This window comes from Cyrtonyx montezumae, unplaced genomic scaffold, assembly GCF_038088225.1.
Source record: "Cyrtonyx montezumae isolate F1298 unplaced genomic scaffold, pur_monq_1.0 scaffold_13, whole genome shotgun sequence".
In the NCBI taxonomy this organism is placed as follows: domain Eukaryota; kingdom Metazoa; phylum Chordata; class Aves; order Galliformes; family Odontophoridae; genus Cyrtonyx; species Cyrtonyx montezumae.
The window spans coordinates 6694827-6709704 of NW_027071859.1; the positions used below are offsets into that span (position 1 = coordinate 6694827).

Here is a 14878-nt window from a genome sequence, read left to right on the forward strand (position 1 = left end):
CATTTCAGTAAATCAATGATATTGTGTAGATGTTATAGGTAATAACAATATCAGGTAATGCTAAAAGTCACCTCTGACATGTACATGAGGTGGATGGAGACTGGCAGTTCCCCAGCATAAAATCTTCCTGAGCTACGTTACCTGCTCACGCAAGACAGAAGAGGTGGAGAAAAGCCCTTGCCAGGGTCAGTCAGCATCTCTGTCCTCCAGGAAGAGAGATTTAGGGTTCAGGCCACCACCCACCTTAAAAGTCTGACTTTTAAGAGCTTCAAGGAGGAGGTTTTTAATTGTCACTAGGGTAATTCTCTGGTCCCAAGGACACCCACAACCATCAAACAGTCACTAATTTTAGCAATTATCTGGAGACAGTGCTGGGTGAAGTAGTACTTCTAGTTTCTTGAATGGAGGGCAAAGCAGAGATGGTTGGGTAAGCGGTAACTAATAAATATATAATACTCAAGGGGTTATCTAAGTAGCCAAAAGAAATTCAGGATCATTTGTTGTGTGCTTAAGCTACATTCATTCAAGACGTGTCACCAAAAGAAATACTGATTTTCTGATAGATTTTTATTTCCCACTGTTGCTAAAACGCATCATCTTCATAAAGCAACATCTTCCCCGACTCTAATCCTTCCTGATTTATCTATGACCAAGCTTGCAGCCAGCAGCTTGAAGCCCGAGCTTTGTACAATGCATGTCACAAATGAGATTTTGACTCTAAATGATCAGATACGGGGATCAGATTGTGAAATTACTTAGATTTTGTGCATAGCCTGCATTCCCCTTCTCTTTCTTTATCTGAATTGCCCATCCTATCTCCTTCTCATCCTCACATTCACGGTGATAGTTTCTATTTTAGAAGCATTTACGGGAATGGAGCAGAGTGAGACTGCTGAGATTATTTTTACCTGAGCTCTGATTGCGGCGTCCTTCTTAATCCACTTTATCACTGTTTCATACACCAGCTCCTCTGCTTTGGTGTTCAGGCTGTCGTTGGACATGTAGGAAATGAAGTCGTCTTTCGAGATATTAAGGATCTCCTCTTGGTTTGCCACCTCTGGGAAAATCTGCAGGGCGTATGCTTTGGCCATGTTGTATAGTTCAGTGCACTGCATGGCTTCAGCCATGGCTAATATTCCTAAACAGTTGCTAGCAGTCAGCTGTTTCTCTAAAAAGAACAAACAAAAGGCAAGTGAGAATTATGAAAAGGAAGATTCACTTTTTTTTTTTTACAGAGATCATGAAAAAATAAATCCCACGGACAAAACTCCAACGCTAATTAATTTCAGGGAGTTAATTAGAAGCAGCACCCTGGATTACTTCAGGACTGGGGCTTAATGTAGAAAATCAAAGTCTGTCTAACAACTGCACTGGGGATTGGGAGAGAAATGCACTTCTTGTGTTTGCTTTTTGTGTAAACCTTCATACACACTGGGAAAACCCACTGACATAATACTGTCTTGGGCTTCCCAAAGGACAGGAATCCAGCCAAGAGATTCCTGCTATTCCTACTGCTTACAGTGTTGCTTTAAGAAACAGCAAAGATGTAAATGGCAGTAGAGACACTTAAGAATAAATGAAAACAGCACTGAGGATGTTTCTGAGGATGCTGCAGTCGCTTTATGATAATTTTTGCCCTGTTCAGATACCAAGCTACTTCAAATAAAAAATAAAATAAAAAAAAATCCCCCCTCCTTTTTTTTCAAAGGAACTTTGTTGCTGCTGAATGTGATGACATCCCTTATGCAAAACACAGATTATACCAACGCCTTCTGTTAAATGTTGTGTAGTGAGTTTCAAAGAAAATCATGCACAGAGGAGACAGCATTATCTCCTACCCGGCAAACAGAACTAACAGCGCAGTGTGTAGCTCTGTGTTAAAAGTGTGCTACACCACACATTTGACTGTACTTTTTTTTTTTTCCCTTTCAGGAAAAACCCACCAATTTCAGAAATTCATAAGAGTAACTCGATTTTTTTCTCAGATTCTGTTAACCAGGGCACCACTGCTGTATTCTTGAAGATGTGAGACAGAAAAAAAATGAAAAAGAAAAAAAAAAGAGAAAAGAGGGGGAGACAGACTTCAATAGACCACATCAGTACCAGTGGCAGACTTCTGTGCTGCCAGAAAAAAAGTGCATCACGTTTGGGCAGTGTCATATCTCAAAGCACTATTTCAGAGTGCTGGAGAGGAATGTCAGAGAGCCCCAAACCTCTTCAAGCACTACTCCCATCACACTGCCTCCACTGAAAACCGTCAGTGATTTGTCCCTATACTCAGATTCTGCCTTTGCCAGATGTAAAATCTATATGCTATCCATATGTGGCTTTTATTAAAATGGGGATTATGACCTTTTTTTTTAACCTGGTATGGCTTTAAGACATCTCCTGTGTGTGAGATGTTGTTGGGTTTTTCTGGATTAAAATCTTTTTTTTTTTTTTAATTATTTTATTCTACCTATCTAATCCTCTTGAAAGAAAGCTATCTCATTTTGTGTTGGTTGATTGTGCTGACTGCAAGGAGCCCATGTCCTCAAGCACACTGGATCAGAGGCACTGCCTTCTGTGAGTAGATTTTGTTACTCAAAGCTTGCCCAGAGACAGGCTGCAAACTGATGGCTGAAGCACAAAGCTCTCGAAATTCCTGCTTTTCCAATGAAGGAACTAAAAATCTCTTCAAAGGCCTTCGGTTCTGTCCGTTGGCACCAGCTTTGTGTATACATATGGCTGTGGGTAAAATAATCACCTAATGGAGCCTCTCATCATCACTGGGCAAACTTCCAAGCCAAAGACAAATCTGAAGCTGCCCCACCTTATCCTCGTAAGGTTTATAATAAAGGAAATAATCAAGTTTGACTCATCGTGCATCCATTTACTAGCACATGATAGAAAAGACCTGCAAGAATGAATCTTTCCCTTGGAGGGACTAGCTCTGCCTCTGTCAGGACAGATTTCCATATCTTCCCCAGCTGAGCCTGAGGCATGGGGCAGAAAAAGCACAACTCACAGCTGATTTCTTCTTGTCTGGGTAAATTTCTCTAACTCTCACACTGTAGTGTTGCTGATGTAGCCCTGGTACATGGGTGTCCAGGCAAGCTCCATATGTTGCTGTGGAGATTCACACCTTCTTCCTGGAACAGCTTGGTGACAGACCCGAATGAATTTATCCCTGTCTGAATCAGCAAGTACTGTAAAGCCATTCAGAGTGAGGTCCTGGGGAGATGTGGTACATTCAGGAAGCTGGTGATGCACTTGTTCATGCTTCAGCATTTTTGAAATGATGGGCATCACAGCAAAGTGGGCACCATGATGTTATTTAAGATGAAAGCTGGCACGTGAACTAGTGGAACTCATTCTAGTGGAGTGAGCTGGGGCAACAGAGAGGGGGGTGTGAGGAAAAGCTTCTCACAGACTGAATAAACACACCCTCCATTTATTAATCTGGGGCCAAGATTGATCTCTCTACCTTCCAGCTGGGTCCAATTCAGTAACCACAACAGTAATCCTTTACGCTCAGAAATGAACAATTCCAATAGGCAACTGATCTGATAATATTATGGATCTTCACTTTGGATGAGCAGAATCATGCCCTACCAGTGCCTGTTAGCCTTCACTGACTATACAGGAAACCTAAATGACCTATATACTTCCACTACATAACACAGCCAATCCCAAGCAATCCCAGAAGTACATCCAGTAAAATGAAAACAGGACAAAGAATAACAGCTAAGGACCAGTTCTGACCCACCTGCTGCTGAGCTGTTTTCCTTTGGATGCTGACATGGTTACAATGGATCTCTGTTTTTGTCACAGTGACATTTAACTTGGAACAATACATTTTTGTGGAATTTCACCTTGAGTTCACTCAGAGCAGGACTACCAACTCAGCATTCAAGGACAGTTTGTAACAGAAATGCCTTTATGGGCTTTGAGGATATCAGGTGTAATCTAGCAGGTTCTAACTGGTTGCAGACAGTGTTGGGTATCATATTTGTCTCCATTTAATATTGCAGATCAGCAACCAGTATTCTCCACTTGTGTTACATGCAATTTTGGACTCATGTACTAAGACAGCATGAGAAGAACAGCCAGCAGACTGCTAAGACTGCCCTTCTTGGATGATGATGAATGGAAGAGCTGAGATAAAGTCCTCTAGAGTAGATGGTATGTCAGAAGAATCACTGAGTGAGACTACAGTAACATTAGAATGGAAAATCAGAGGTTGGCACAAGATCCCACTGTGTGCATTTAGTATTTCACTTACAGATGGTTTCTAGATGATGACTTGGATATCTTTAAAGTTAGCATAAAACCTGCACTTCTCAGCATAAGCTGTGGACATTCTGATAGGAATCTTATTTCTTTCTCAGTTATTCCTGCCAACATCAAAAGCACATGAACATAAGCAAGAGGGGGAAGATTTATAGACAAAAGCAGAGGAGATAGCATGTGTGAAGGAGAGAACATGGCAATAATTAGCTTAGTGAAGTTGGTTAAGAAATCTCTTGTTGAAATGGAACAGTCTTCTGAGCACATTTGCAACAGGTTTCCACCAGAAAGTGCAAACAGATTCAAGGTGCCTCTGCCCAGGGCAACACTGCTGGAGATGCTTGAGCTGCCTGGACATCCTCCAACTAGGATCCTGCTGGAGCCACACTGTTTAAAAAGGATGATGCACATTTCACCTCGGATGTTGTTATGCTATGCATGACAGGCCTATTAATATGTTATGTTATGTTATATTATGTTATGTTATGTTATGTTATGTTATGTTATGTTATTTCTTTTATTTTCACTTATCCTTCCACTTCTCTCACAGTTTCGACATGGTTAAATATGGGAGTGGATCACTTTACAGTAATGAATCTGCCATAAACCCTGGAAAAAATATGCCCTATTTTTGTGATGCACCTGCTTTGCTGGGAGGGAGTAGAAGTGGCTGGGATGAAAAAAAGAAAACAGCCATAGAGAAAGCAAAATGCTTTTCCTTACTTTTTTTTTTTTTACATGGCAAATGCTATACTATCTCTGCAGAGCAATTCAGTAACAGCTATAAATAAAAATAAGCAATTACACTCCATGAATTCTCCAAATGAGAATACAAAATTCCAGCGATTCCCCATATATCACTGAACTTATAACCAACTCTACTATTTCACACCATAACATGGTTCACTGAATTCAAATATTAAATATCGGAAAAGAGAAATCTCACATTGATTTAGTGAAATAAATGTATTTTGTTTTTGTGGTTGAAGCTTTAGAGAGAGTGCAACTTAAACACATCTCTTCTTCCTAGAAAAGCCATAAGATCTAATAATCAAAAGTGGTGAAGAGAAGCTGGAGGGAAAGCAATGCTACAGCCAGAGCCCTCGCTCAAACTGCACAACCAACGCAGTGGAACTGCAAAGTATAGTTTTCATTTTGCCACTATCCACATATTTGAGAACAGACTTACAAATGTGACATAAAAAACTAGAAAGAAAAAGGGAATACAATAGCACAGATTCTTTACTGAATGCCTGCAGTGGTACCAGCCTGGTCACACCACTAAGCTTGCCAGCAGGCCAGATTAGCAGTGAGAATTACCACTGTAGACAACAGAACTCGTTTGAGGGTTTTTTTGTTTTTTTAATGTGACATATTTTCTTAACTTACATCTTTCACATGCTGCCATTTTAAGTGTGTGGTCTTAGCAAAAAAATGGACCAGAAAGAGCCTATAGGCTGTGTGGGTTGGAGATATATTTGAAGTTCTTTCCGTACTAAGCTAGGGGTTGAGGGATTGCAAAAATCAGAAGTCAAAAACAATATATATTGGGATGTGGATATGGGAAGTGAGCCATATAAGAACAAGCTCACATTTTTTTGTTTGTTAATAAGTTTGTGTTAATTAATAATTTATAAATGATTACTGTCTTGTTAACTGCAATTATAGCTGTGTTATTAAGGGAGTGGCATGTGATACAGGAATTTGGACCAATGTGATTTTCAGTTGAGTTCCACCTCTGGTTCCTGTACTGCCATGACAGAAATGGGGCTGGCTGGTTTCAATACGGACCAGTAAAGCTCACTAAACTGATCTGGTAACATTGGATGGTTTTGAAAAAATCTGTGCTGAAAGACACATGGAAATGTAAGAGCAGGATGACATGATCCTGTGGACTAGAAGAACAGGCTTTAAGTGGGATCATCAGGGAATGGACAGAAGGACTGGAATGAGGTTACTCTGTACACTCGTACTGGGACAAACACTCCCCATGCACATAGGGCACACCAGTTGCCAGAGAAGAGCAGAGGAATCATTCATTCCTGTCCACTATTTTTAATCATACACACGCATCAGACTCTGTCTATATGAAAGAGCAAATCCTGCAAACAACCATCCTGCAGTGGTTCAACGAGACCTTGTTTACAAGAACACTGGGAGGATTTTCTCATGGATGCATGAATATCGTAGATCGTGACTCCTCTCTGAGAGTGTCCCTCCAGCTTTTATTATTTGACAGGTGCAACACCCAACATTTGCTGACACAGTTATAAACTTGTGGATTATAGTCAGGTATCCATGCAGAGATCAATGTCTGTGAAACAAGATGTCACCGTGGTACCAATCATAAAACAACACTCAACAGAAGAGTCTATCCAAGATGTGAAAGCCATTGTCGCTAATACAACAGGATATACTTCTCTGGCTTATCTTCCATGAGCCATTCTGTCAGTATTCAATCCTTAACCCAAATAAATCATTTTTTTCTTAAATTACATTTAACTCTCTCCTAATTATTATCTTTTAAGAGTTAAAAGGAAGCCTTACAAACCTTAAAGTGAAGTAAACCTTAAAACCTCACGAGATGAAATGGTTCTTACCTAGAAACGAAACGCAGACTTTACAGAAAGTGTGAAACTGGAACTTGCTGGCAGCCTCCAGTAGAGTTTTTGCATTGGCTGAATCTATGATCAAAGAACCTGTATAAACAAACTCCAGGAGTAATTCCAGGACATCTGCAGTGAGGTTGGACATGGCCAATTCCAGCTTCTCCCCGCTTCTGCTACTGTCTCTTGGTGACCTGGTAACAGCAGACAATGAAATTACGAACATTACGCCATTCCCATCTTGTTGGCATTTAGATTAGTGAGGGCTAGAAAATTGCTTTGCACCTCATTATATTTCTCCTTTCTTTTTTTTTTTTTTGTTTACGGAACCGAAGAATATGAATTTTAAAATAACTGAACTTAAAACTTTAACTGGATCTGAAAGAGAAGAGTCTTAAAGCAAGTCTTACAAAAATCTGTTTATTGCTACTCTGCATTTTCATGCAAAAACAGTTGCAAAAGAAAAGGAAAGGAAAGGAAAGAAAGAAAAACGAATGAGCCAACATTAATGAAAATGAGGAACAGGATTAGCTTTCAAAGGGAAACAATACATTTTAACATCTCGGTTAACATCTCATCTTCTGTGCATAATATAACTGTTAAGGAAAAAAGCCTCTCCAATTTCAAGAGAAAAGGTCATCTAGTTTTTCAGGAATCCAGTACTGAAATAATTTTAAATGTCATGTCCATTTAAAGATACATTTAAAGACCTTTTCATCAGAAATAACAATAATAAATATTAATTTCTACTTATCTTGAACTTCTCTGTATGTTACACTGAACTATATATATGATAGATATGATATGCATTAACAGATGGTCATATGCTTATTCTAAAAATCTATTGTTCCCTTTAGGCACTAAAAAAAGGAAGCCCTTCATGGCAATTGCTTTGAAAACTGAATACAAGACAAGATAGACAGACAAAATGGTTAGAGCAAAGTAGGGAGAGGGGGGAAAACAACAACCAGCTCTGCCACAGGAAGCCAGCAGCCATCCTCTAGGAGTTTCATGACTGTGGCCTACGGTTTTTCCTGCATGAAGTGCTGAACAATTTGGGAAATCAAAGTATCTCCTGCATTTGAAGTGTGGATTAGTGATTGTGAAATTATTGGACAAAAAGAAAATTATACTGAATTAAAGTAAGGGCCCAGTTCTTAATGCATGGTTGGCTGATGTGTCTGCAACACTAAAGACAGGTTACACCTGAAAGACAAAAGTGATAATAAATTTTGTAACATCAAGGAGGGGAGGGGAAATCTGTTGGAGTAAGAAAATAAATTCTTTTAATGGTTAGGACCATCCAGCACCTTCTCAAAGAAACATGAACTTCTCCTAGTCACTGGACAGTCAACGTCTCCTTGCTCCAATTCTGCTAGAGTACTTGCAAAAGCCATTGCACAAACAACACAAAACCAGCATACGATTCTGCATGACTTACACAGACTGGCCAAAGCATCACTACTCACAGGCAACGCCAGCTTGAAGCATGAGCAAGTGCACTACCAACCATCTGGATTCACAAAGCTGCCTAGAAAGGTGATGATCAGACCTCAACTACTGTATAGACCAGAATTAAGCAGCAGAGTAGCTTCAGTTTTATTCCCTCATACAAAAATAATGAATCAGCCACCCCGATCACCCCGCTCCATCCAATATATAATTTTGGGGAATGTTTAAAACTTTCAGTGGATGCACTGTGACTGAACTTGCATTGGCTACTATTCAAGTCAAGCACATTGCTTTGGTTCATGTGAATCTTTAGAGGATCAGTGCTTTAAAGACTTCAGTTTTTCTACTGAAAGAACTTACATGGTGCCCACTGTCACAGCGAGAGAGCAGCAAGCAGTACTTAATTTTTTATGCTTCTCTCAGGTAATGAACAGCGGTTACTGCCATTCACAAGAGAAAACTGAGGCAAAGAAAATTACTTGCCTACGATCACAAAAAAAAGTCAGGGGCAAAACCAAAGAAGAAAATTCCATTTTCTTTTTAATTCCATATCATGGGTCGACAGGTTGGTTAGATCCTGCTCCACACGCAGATGGATAAGAACGCTGTAAGAACTGACCACGTTACCTGTGGCATCCCTACAGGCGGAGATGTGAGTGCTACCCTGAGCCCTTATGCTTTATCACACCACAGCATTCTTTCTGAACTGTTGCATACGAATTCAATTTTGCGCTCAAGGCAGAAAACCTCAGGTGTGAAAACAGAAGAGTCACCGTTTCCTAGATCCTCAAGAGGATGTCACAAAATATTATTTTTTCTTTCGCACGCTCAGACAGCAATAACATTTGCTGTATCTGATTTATCTCCAGTTGTGCACACATCCGCTGCTGCACCCTGGGCTATCAAGATGCCTCCTGGTACCAATGTAATTCTTGCTGAATTGCTTCCAGAAGTGCTTAGTACCTGACAGTGAGTTCACATTCAGATGGGCTCACTAATAAGGACATTGCTTAAAACGTAAGTGAGACTTGGAGGGATCCAGCAAGCAACAGAATCGGGCTCTTGGCACTGTGGGAAGCCCTGCTGTAAGCAATTATTTATTTAATGCCACTAATTGTACTGTGCTGGCGATGGCTGTGGGAAGGACTGTGTATGACCCTGTGACAGCTGCTGAGGGAGCCATGAGCTCTCTCCAAGAGCAGAGTCGAGGAGGCACAAAGGCAAAGATGATGTGACACCCATGCTAGCATAGACACGTACCGATGTGAGCAACAACTGCAAGCTGCTATTTTTCAGAATAATTAAGTAATAATCTCTTTTACTTTGTAATATACCAAGCAATAAACTGCTGCTGCTGCAATTGATTAAACGACAAAGAAAAGCTAAGGTGTTTAATCAATCACTAGAGCCACTTACGGCAAATATAATACAAAGCTACAGAGATTATTGATATTACACAATGAGCCAGAAATGGGAAAGAAAATTATCCCTATTTCTTCCTCGATGATGGCAGGCATGTGCTGTCCAAGCAGAGAGCACACCAGTAGCATGGCCCTGCTGTTGGCTGGACCAAACTGGGAATCTGCTGGGAGCTGTCTGGGTGCAGCAGCTCAGGATGGAGAATGGGATGGGAGTGGATTGAAGCAAGTTTCCATGGATCCAAAATGAGTTTTTGAAGGAACAGAAGAAAACAGTGTGTGGAAACAGGCTGATGAAACTGATGTAGGAAACTGAGAGATTCCAGAAATTAATCTTAAAGAATTTCAGTGAATTGGGTTGTGGAATCCCCTTCCAAGCCTCAGTAGAGTTCAGGAAGCTTTCTGTATTCCTGGTTTTCATTGGTGTTAGACTATCATAGGATCACTAAGGTTGGGAAAGACCACTCAGATCAACTAGCCCAGCCATCAGCCCATCCATATCAATATGCTTTCAACAGTTACACTTCATACATCTGGGATGTATCCTCAGTTACTGTGGAGGGACTGCAGTGACTGATTAAAGCTGCATTGCAAGAACAGAATTTAGCCTTGTAATACCACACACAGTTGACTGGGGAAAATCTGTATGAAAGCAGTGCCCCAAATATCCGGTCTTGTCACACATCAGAAGTTTTGTCGGTAGCATCAATAGCAGCAAACAATTAGAAAAGTTCCTCTTAGAAACGCCAGCCTTGAAAACCTCATTGACTTCCTGCCCTAAGAGAAGTGAAAAGCTATAGATCTACCTGGTAGAGCTACATTGCTGTTCCTGCACCCCCTGGCAAAAACACTGGGCATTTTGGGGGTGGATAGCCCATCTGCTCAGTGCTTCCATCTCGCCTGAAGTCAGGCAATGTACACTTATCGTCCACGGACATCACAAAACGTGGCACAAGCTGCTATTTGCCCTGTGAACTCTGAAGTTTAAATAGAATGATGTCATTTTATTGGCCTTGTAATCATTGCTCATATTATAAAGGTCACACATTTCATGCTGTGGCAGAAAATCAATAACTCTCCCAACAGCCTCTGGGGGAAAAAGTTGTGCTTCTGAAGAATAATATATAATAAACAATTTTAGTCCTATCTTTATCATTGCTGTAATCTTTGAGAACGGCGACAGTAAAAATCTGGCAAAGGCTGATATATAAACTCATTAAAATTAGGAAGTGATTTAGAACAGGACTTTTAAGAGATTAATCTTGGGCTAAACAGCAAAGAGGTTTGTTTAGGTCCACATTTAAACAAGCCACAAGAGCTCCTTAACAGCTTAATTTTACGGTAGCTGTTGGGGAATTCTTTCAGATTTACAAATCATGTATTTCTCCAGCAAGGTGACAGACCTGAGCAATGTGCAAGCAGAATTGAACCAACCGATAAGCAGGAAGCACATATATACTCCCAGTGGATAAAGAGGGGGGTTACAGAAAAATATTTTGTATTGTCTGGAATAATTAGGTCTGACAAAATAAAGCCAAGGCTTTGAACATGCTCTGGCTATCTATCTTTCAATTTAATTACTTAAACTAAAGCGGAAAGAGACACAGGGTGCCTTCTAAAGCAGAAGGGGGCTCAAATTCTTTCAAATAACAAAATAAAATTGGTGTCCCTTTCTGTTAACTAACGTATACAGAAGGGCTAAAATGTCTAAATACTGATAGCAACAGCAACAGCAACAAAAACAACCCTAAAACCTCACCTACAACATTACAGTGCATCTGACCACATAAGGGTACAGAACTTTACATTTCTGGTATTCATTTGTTCTTCAAAATCATTTCCATGCCTGTAGTACAGACAGATAAGAATCAGTGCTGGTGTTCTCAAGCTAAAAAGGGATGCAAGAGAGTTTTCTGAACCTTGAGTTATAAATATATGTGTATATATGCCTTCTCACTGCATTATTTGTATCAAGACATATTCACTTTGTGAAGCTTCCGTGTGATTCGGTTCAAAACATTTAATAATGCGATGCTTTGAGTTGCAAAGCTGAATTTAGAGCCTGGCTAAAGCAGCTGTGTAAGTGAAACAGTGTGAGCACATCCATTTGTTATCTCACGGGCGATGCTACTGCCCCTGGTTTGGCCTTCCCTCATGGGTTAGACATGCTGCCTTGAGCCAGATCCCAACACTGTTGTGACTGACTAACCGTTTGGCTACAGCCTCGCTCAATTTTAGATGAAACACGAAGAGCTACCTTTCCCCGGTGCAGATGCCAGCCAACTCTCTGTTTACAAGCTACAGTCACAACGTCAAAACAAATTCTGGATGTTCAAAATGGAGCCATCTGCACAGGATAAACATGAAAAATGTGAAACGCTTTATGTAAATGTACATTACTGACTAGGAACAGTTGGTTCAACTTCCTCCCAGACTGCCTCGCTGGGAACAGGAGGCCTGACACAGTTTGTGACACCTATTTACATCGGAAGCCATATGACTCACTGTGCTGTGGGCTCAAAGGTATGATGTAGATGGTACTAACAGAAATGATTATCTTGTAAAATAAAGGCACTCTTAGAATTACCATTACTGAAGCTACGAGTGTGTGGCACACAGGACTTGGTGAGTGCCTTTTGCCTTCGCCCTGCCCACAGCCCATCAGCTCGCAGGGAGCCTAACATCCTTACTTGCTGCTTACTGCGGGAAATCATAGAATGGTTTGGGTTGGAAGTGACCTTTAAGACTACCTATTTCCAACCCTCCTGCTATGGGCACCTCTCTCTAGACCAGGTTGCTCACAGCCCCATCCAGCATAGCCTAGAATGCTTCCAGGCAGGGGGCATCCACAACCTCGCTGGGCAACCTGTTCCCAAATCAGACCAGTTCTGGAATTCCAGTTGAAGAAAAACTGGTATCTCTGACTATAATCATCATCACAGAATGGCTTAGGTTGGAAGGGACCTTAAAGATGATCTAGTTCCAATCCCTAATTCTATTGCTTAAAATCTCCTACAGTCCAGGAATCACAATAACCTCCACAAAAAAGCACAATGTTTAGCTAATAGGACTCTACAGGACTGCCAGCACACAGGCTGGAGTTCCAGCTCCATCCCAATATGTGCTTCTGAGGCACGTGTTTTGGGGTTGGTCTCTCCCAGCATGGAGCAAATCAGTGTCCTGGCCTGGAAGCTGCCTGTTGGCCTCAACACCTTGCATGCTCCCAGGATCTGCCCTATCAGTTTGACACCCTGATCTTGTTGGCTTCCTTTCATAATTGGGAACATCAACATTTACCTTACATTAACTGCTTTTTGTTCCAAAGTATCTGCTACCAAGATAGAGGAAAAAAATATCAAATTAGATTATTTTCTTCCCTCTCCAGTGTTGTGGTCTATAGAAAACAGGAAATCCAAGATTTTTATGTAAGATGAAACACTTAAATGAAGGGAAGCATCTTCTTTTTACCTCGGTCAAATTATTCTGATTACTGAAAAAGGACTCCAGATTGGGACATGCAGCTTCTCATGAGGCTTAAGAGTCTGTTAGCTATGTGCTCATTAAAAACTGCTGTTCAAGTCTATACAATTTAGACTGAATATCTTGTTTACTGTGGAACACAACCCTTAAAGCATTGAAATTCCAGGCAAACAGAATGCCGTGTTGCCGCATCTTAACTGTCCACTACTTGACTTTTCATCATCAGAGTTATTAAATGATTCAAAACCCACATGTGTATTTATCTTGGGAGATAAAACAAGAAATTTAGTTATGTTCTAGCCAACCTTCAGCTACGAACACAACAGGCAAGCCACTCTACATGGAAAACAGTATTTCATACCAAGGAGCTTGATTTATCCTAATTATAGGCTCATGAGATATAAAAGCAGCCTTGCACAGACAGACCCACATGCATTCCCACAACACACACCCCAAGATGCATGTGCACGCGGTGCACAGAGGTTATTTACTGAGTTGTTCAAGTTTATGCAGCTGCAAGGTAATCCATCATGTAAATGATGACAGGAGGGGACATTTATAGAGCAACATCATTGCAATATGTATGTCATAAGGCACTGAATGTTCTATTAAACAGGATTTTTAAAAAATAAATTACACCCTAGCATTGCTTCTCCCTTGGAATTATTTTATCAGCTCAAAATGTATTAACTTGCAAATCTCTGCCTTCGTTATACTACCTTGTAGAGAAATACTATCTTTGAGCCTCAGCCTCTATCCATCTGTCTCATGAGAGAAGAAAACATATACCGTAATGGTGCTATTGTACGATTATGATAAAGAACTAGTAAAATCACAAGATTAAATAAATTACACTGTTTAAACACAGGCTTGCAAATTTGTCATGAAAATTTACCTGACCGACAAATCAATTTGCTCCCTTTTTACCACGACATTGACACAAATAATGCTCCTCGTTCCAGGCAAACAAAATTTGGCAAGACTGGTTTAACTTATGAGGGTCAAATGCTGTCTGCTTGCACCTGCTCTATCAGAGGGAAATCAGGAAAATGAATGGCTGCGAGCTGGGGCACGCAGCAGCTAATTCACCATCCCACAGATGATCATTACAAACCAAGTCGAGCAATGGGATTATCAGCAAATGCTTTTGTTCACAAACAACACGGCCAGAATAAAACAAAACTAACAAAAGAGCCACGTCTCATCCATACACTTAATGCTATTCAGAGAGGGAACGCAGACTAATTGCCGGGTAAAGCCTGATTCTAAAGTAGCAGGATCAGTGGCAGGCTACAGCGTCGGGATCACAGTCTGAGGCAGAAATCTGCCTCCCTGCTGAGATTTAAGAAAGAAGATGACAAGTTTCAAGATGCTGGCTTAAGCAAGTGAATGAACAAGAGAACAGCAAGTGCCCTTGGAAGAACAGCATTCCATGACCTAGACTTCTGCTAGGGACTGAGAATACACCGACTCTCACAAGATGGAGGAGGGAAAAACCTGGCCAATTCATTACCAGTGTGGGCTCTAACCTGACTGTAAGCACTTCTGGCTGCCCAATTCAGCAAACATGTGGCAAAACAGCCCAAGGAGCGAGCTACTGCTTGTTAAAGGTAAATAAAAGATGCAAACAGGTCTTTGTAGATTACACGGAAG

General features: G+C 40.7%; 1 protein-coding gene across 1 annotated transcript in view; it reads right to left on the bottom strand.

Moving 5' to 3' along the window:
- KLHL29 (kelch like family member 29) overlaps nt 1–14878 on the bottom strand; it is a 393606-nt gene that overhangs the window by 48626 nt on the left and 330102 nt on the right. The window contains exons 7-8 of the mRNA XM_065730651.1: nt 6870–7069; nt 909–1168 (exon numbers count right to left, since the gene is read on the bottom strand). Of these exons, the coding sequence (XP_065586723.1) occupies nt 909–1168; nt 6870–7069 (460 nt within the window). The remainder of the gene's footprint in view (nt 1–908; nt 1169–6869; nt 7070–14878) is intronic.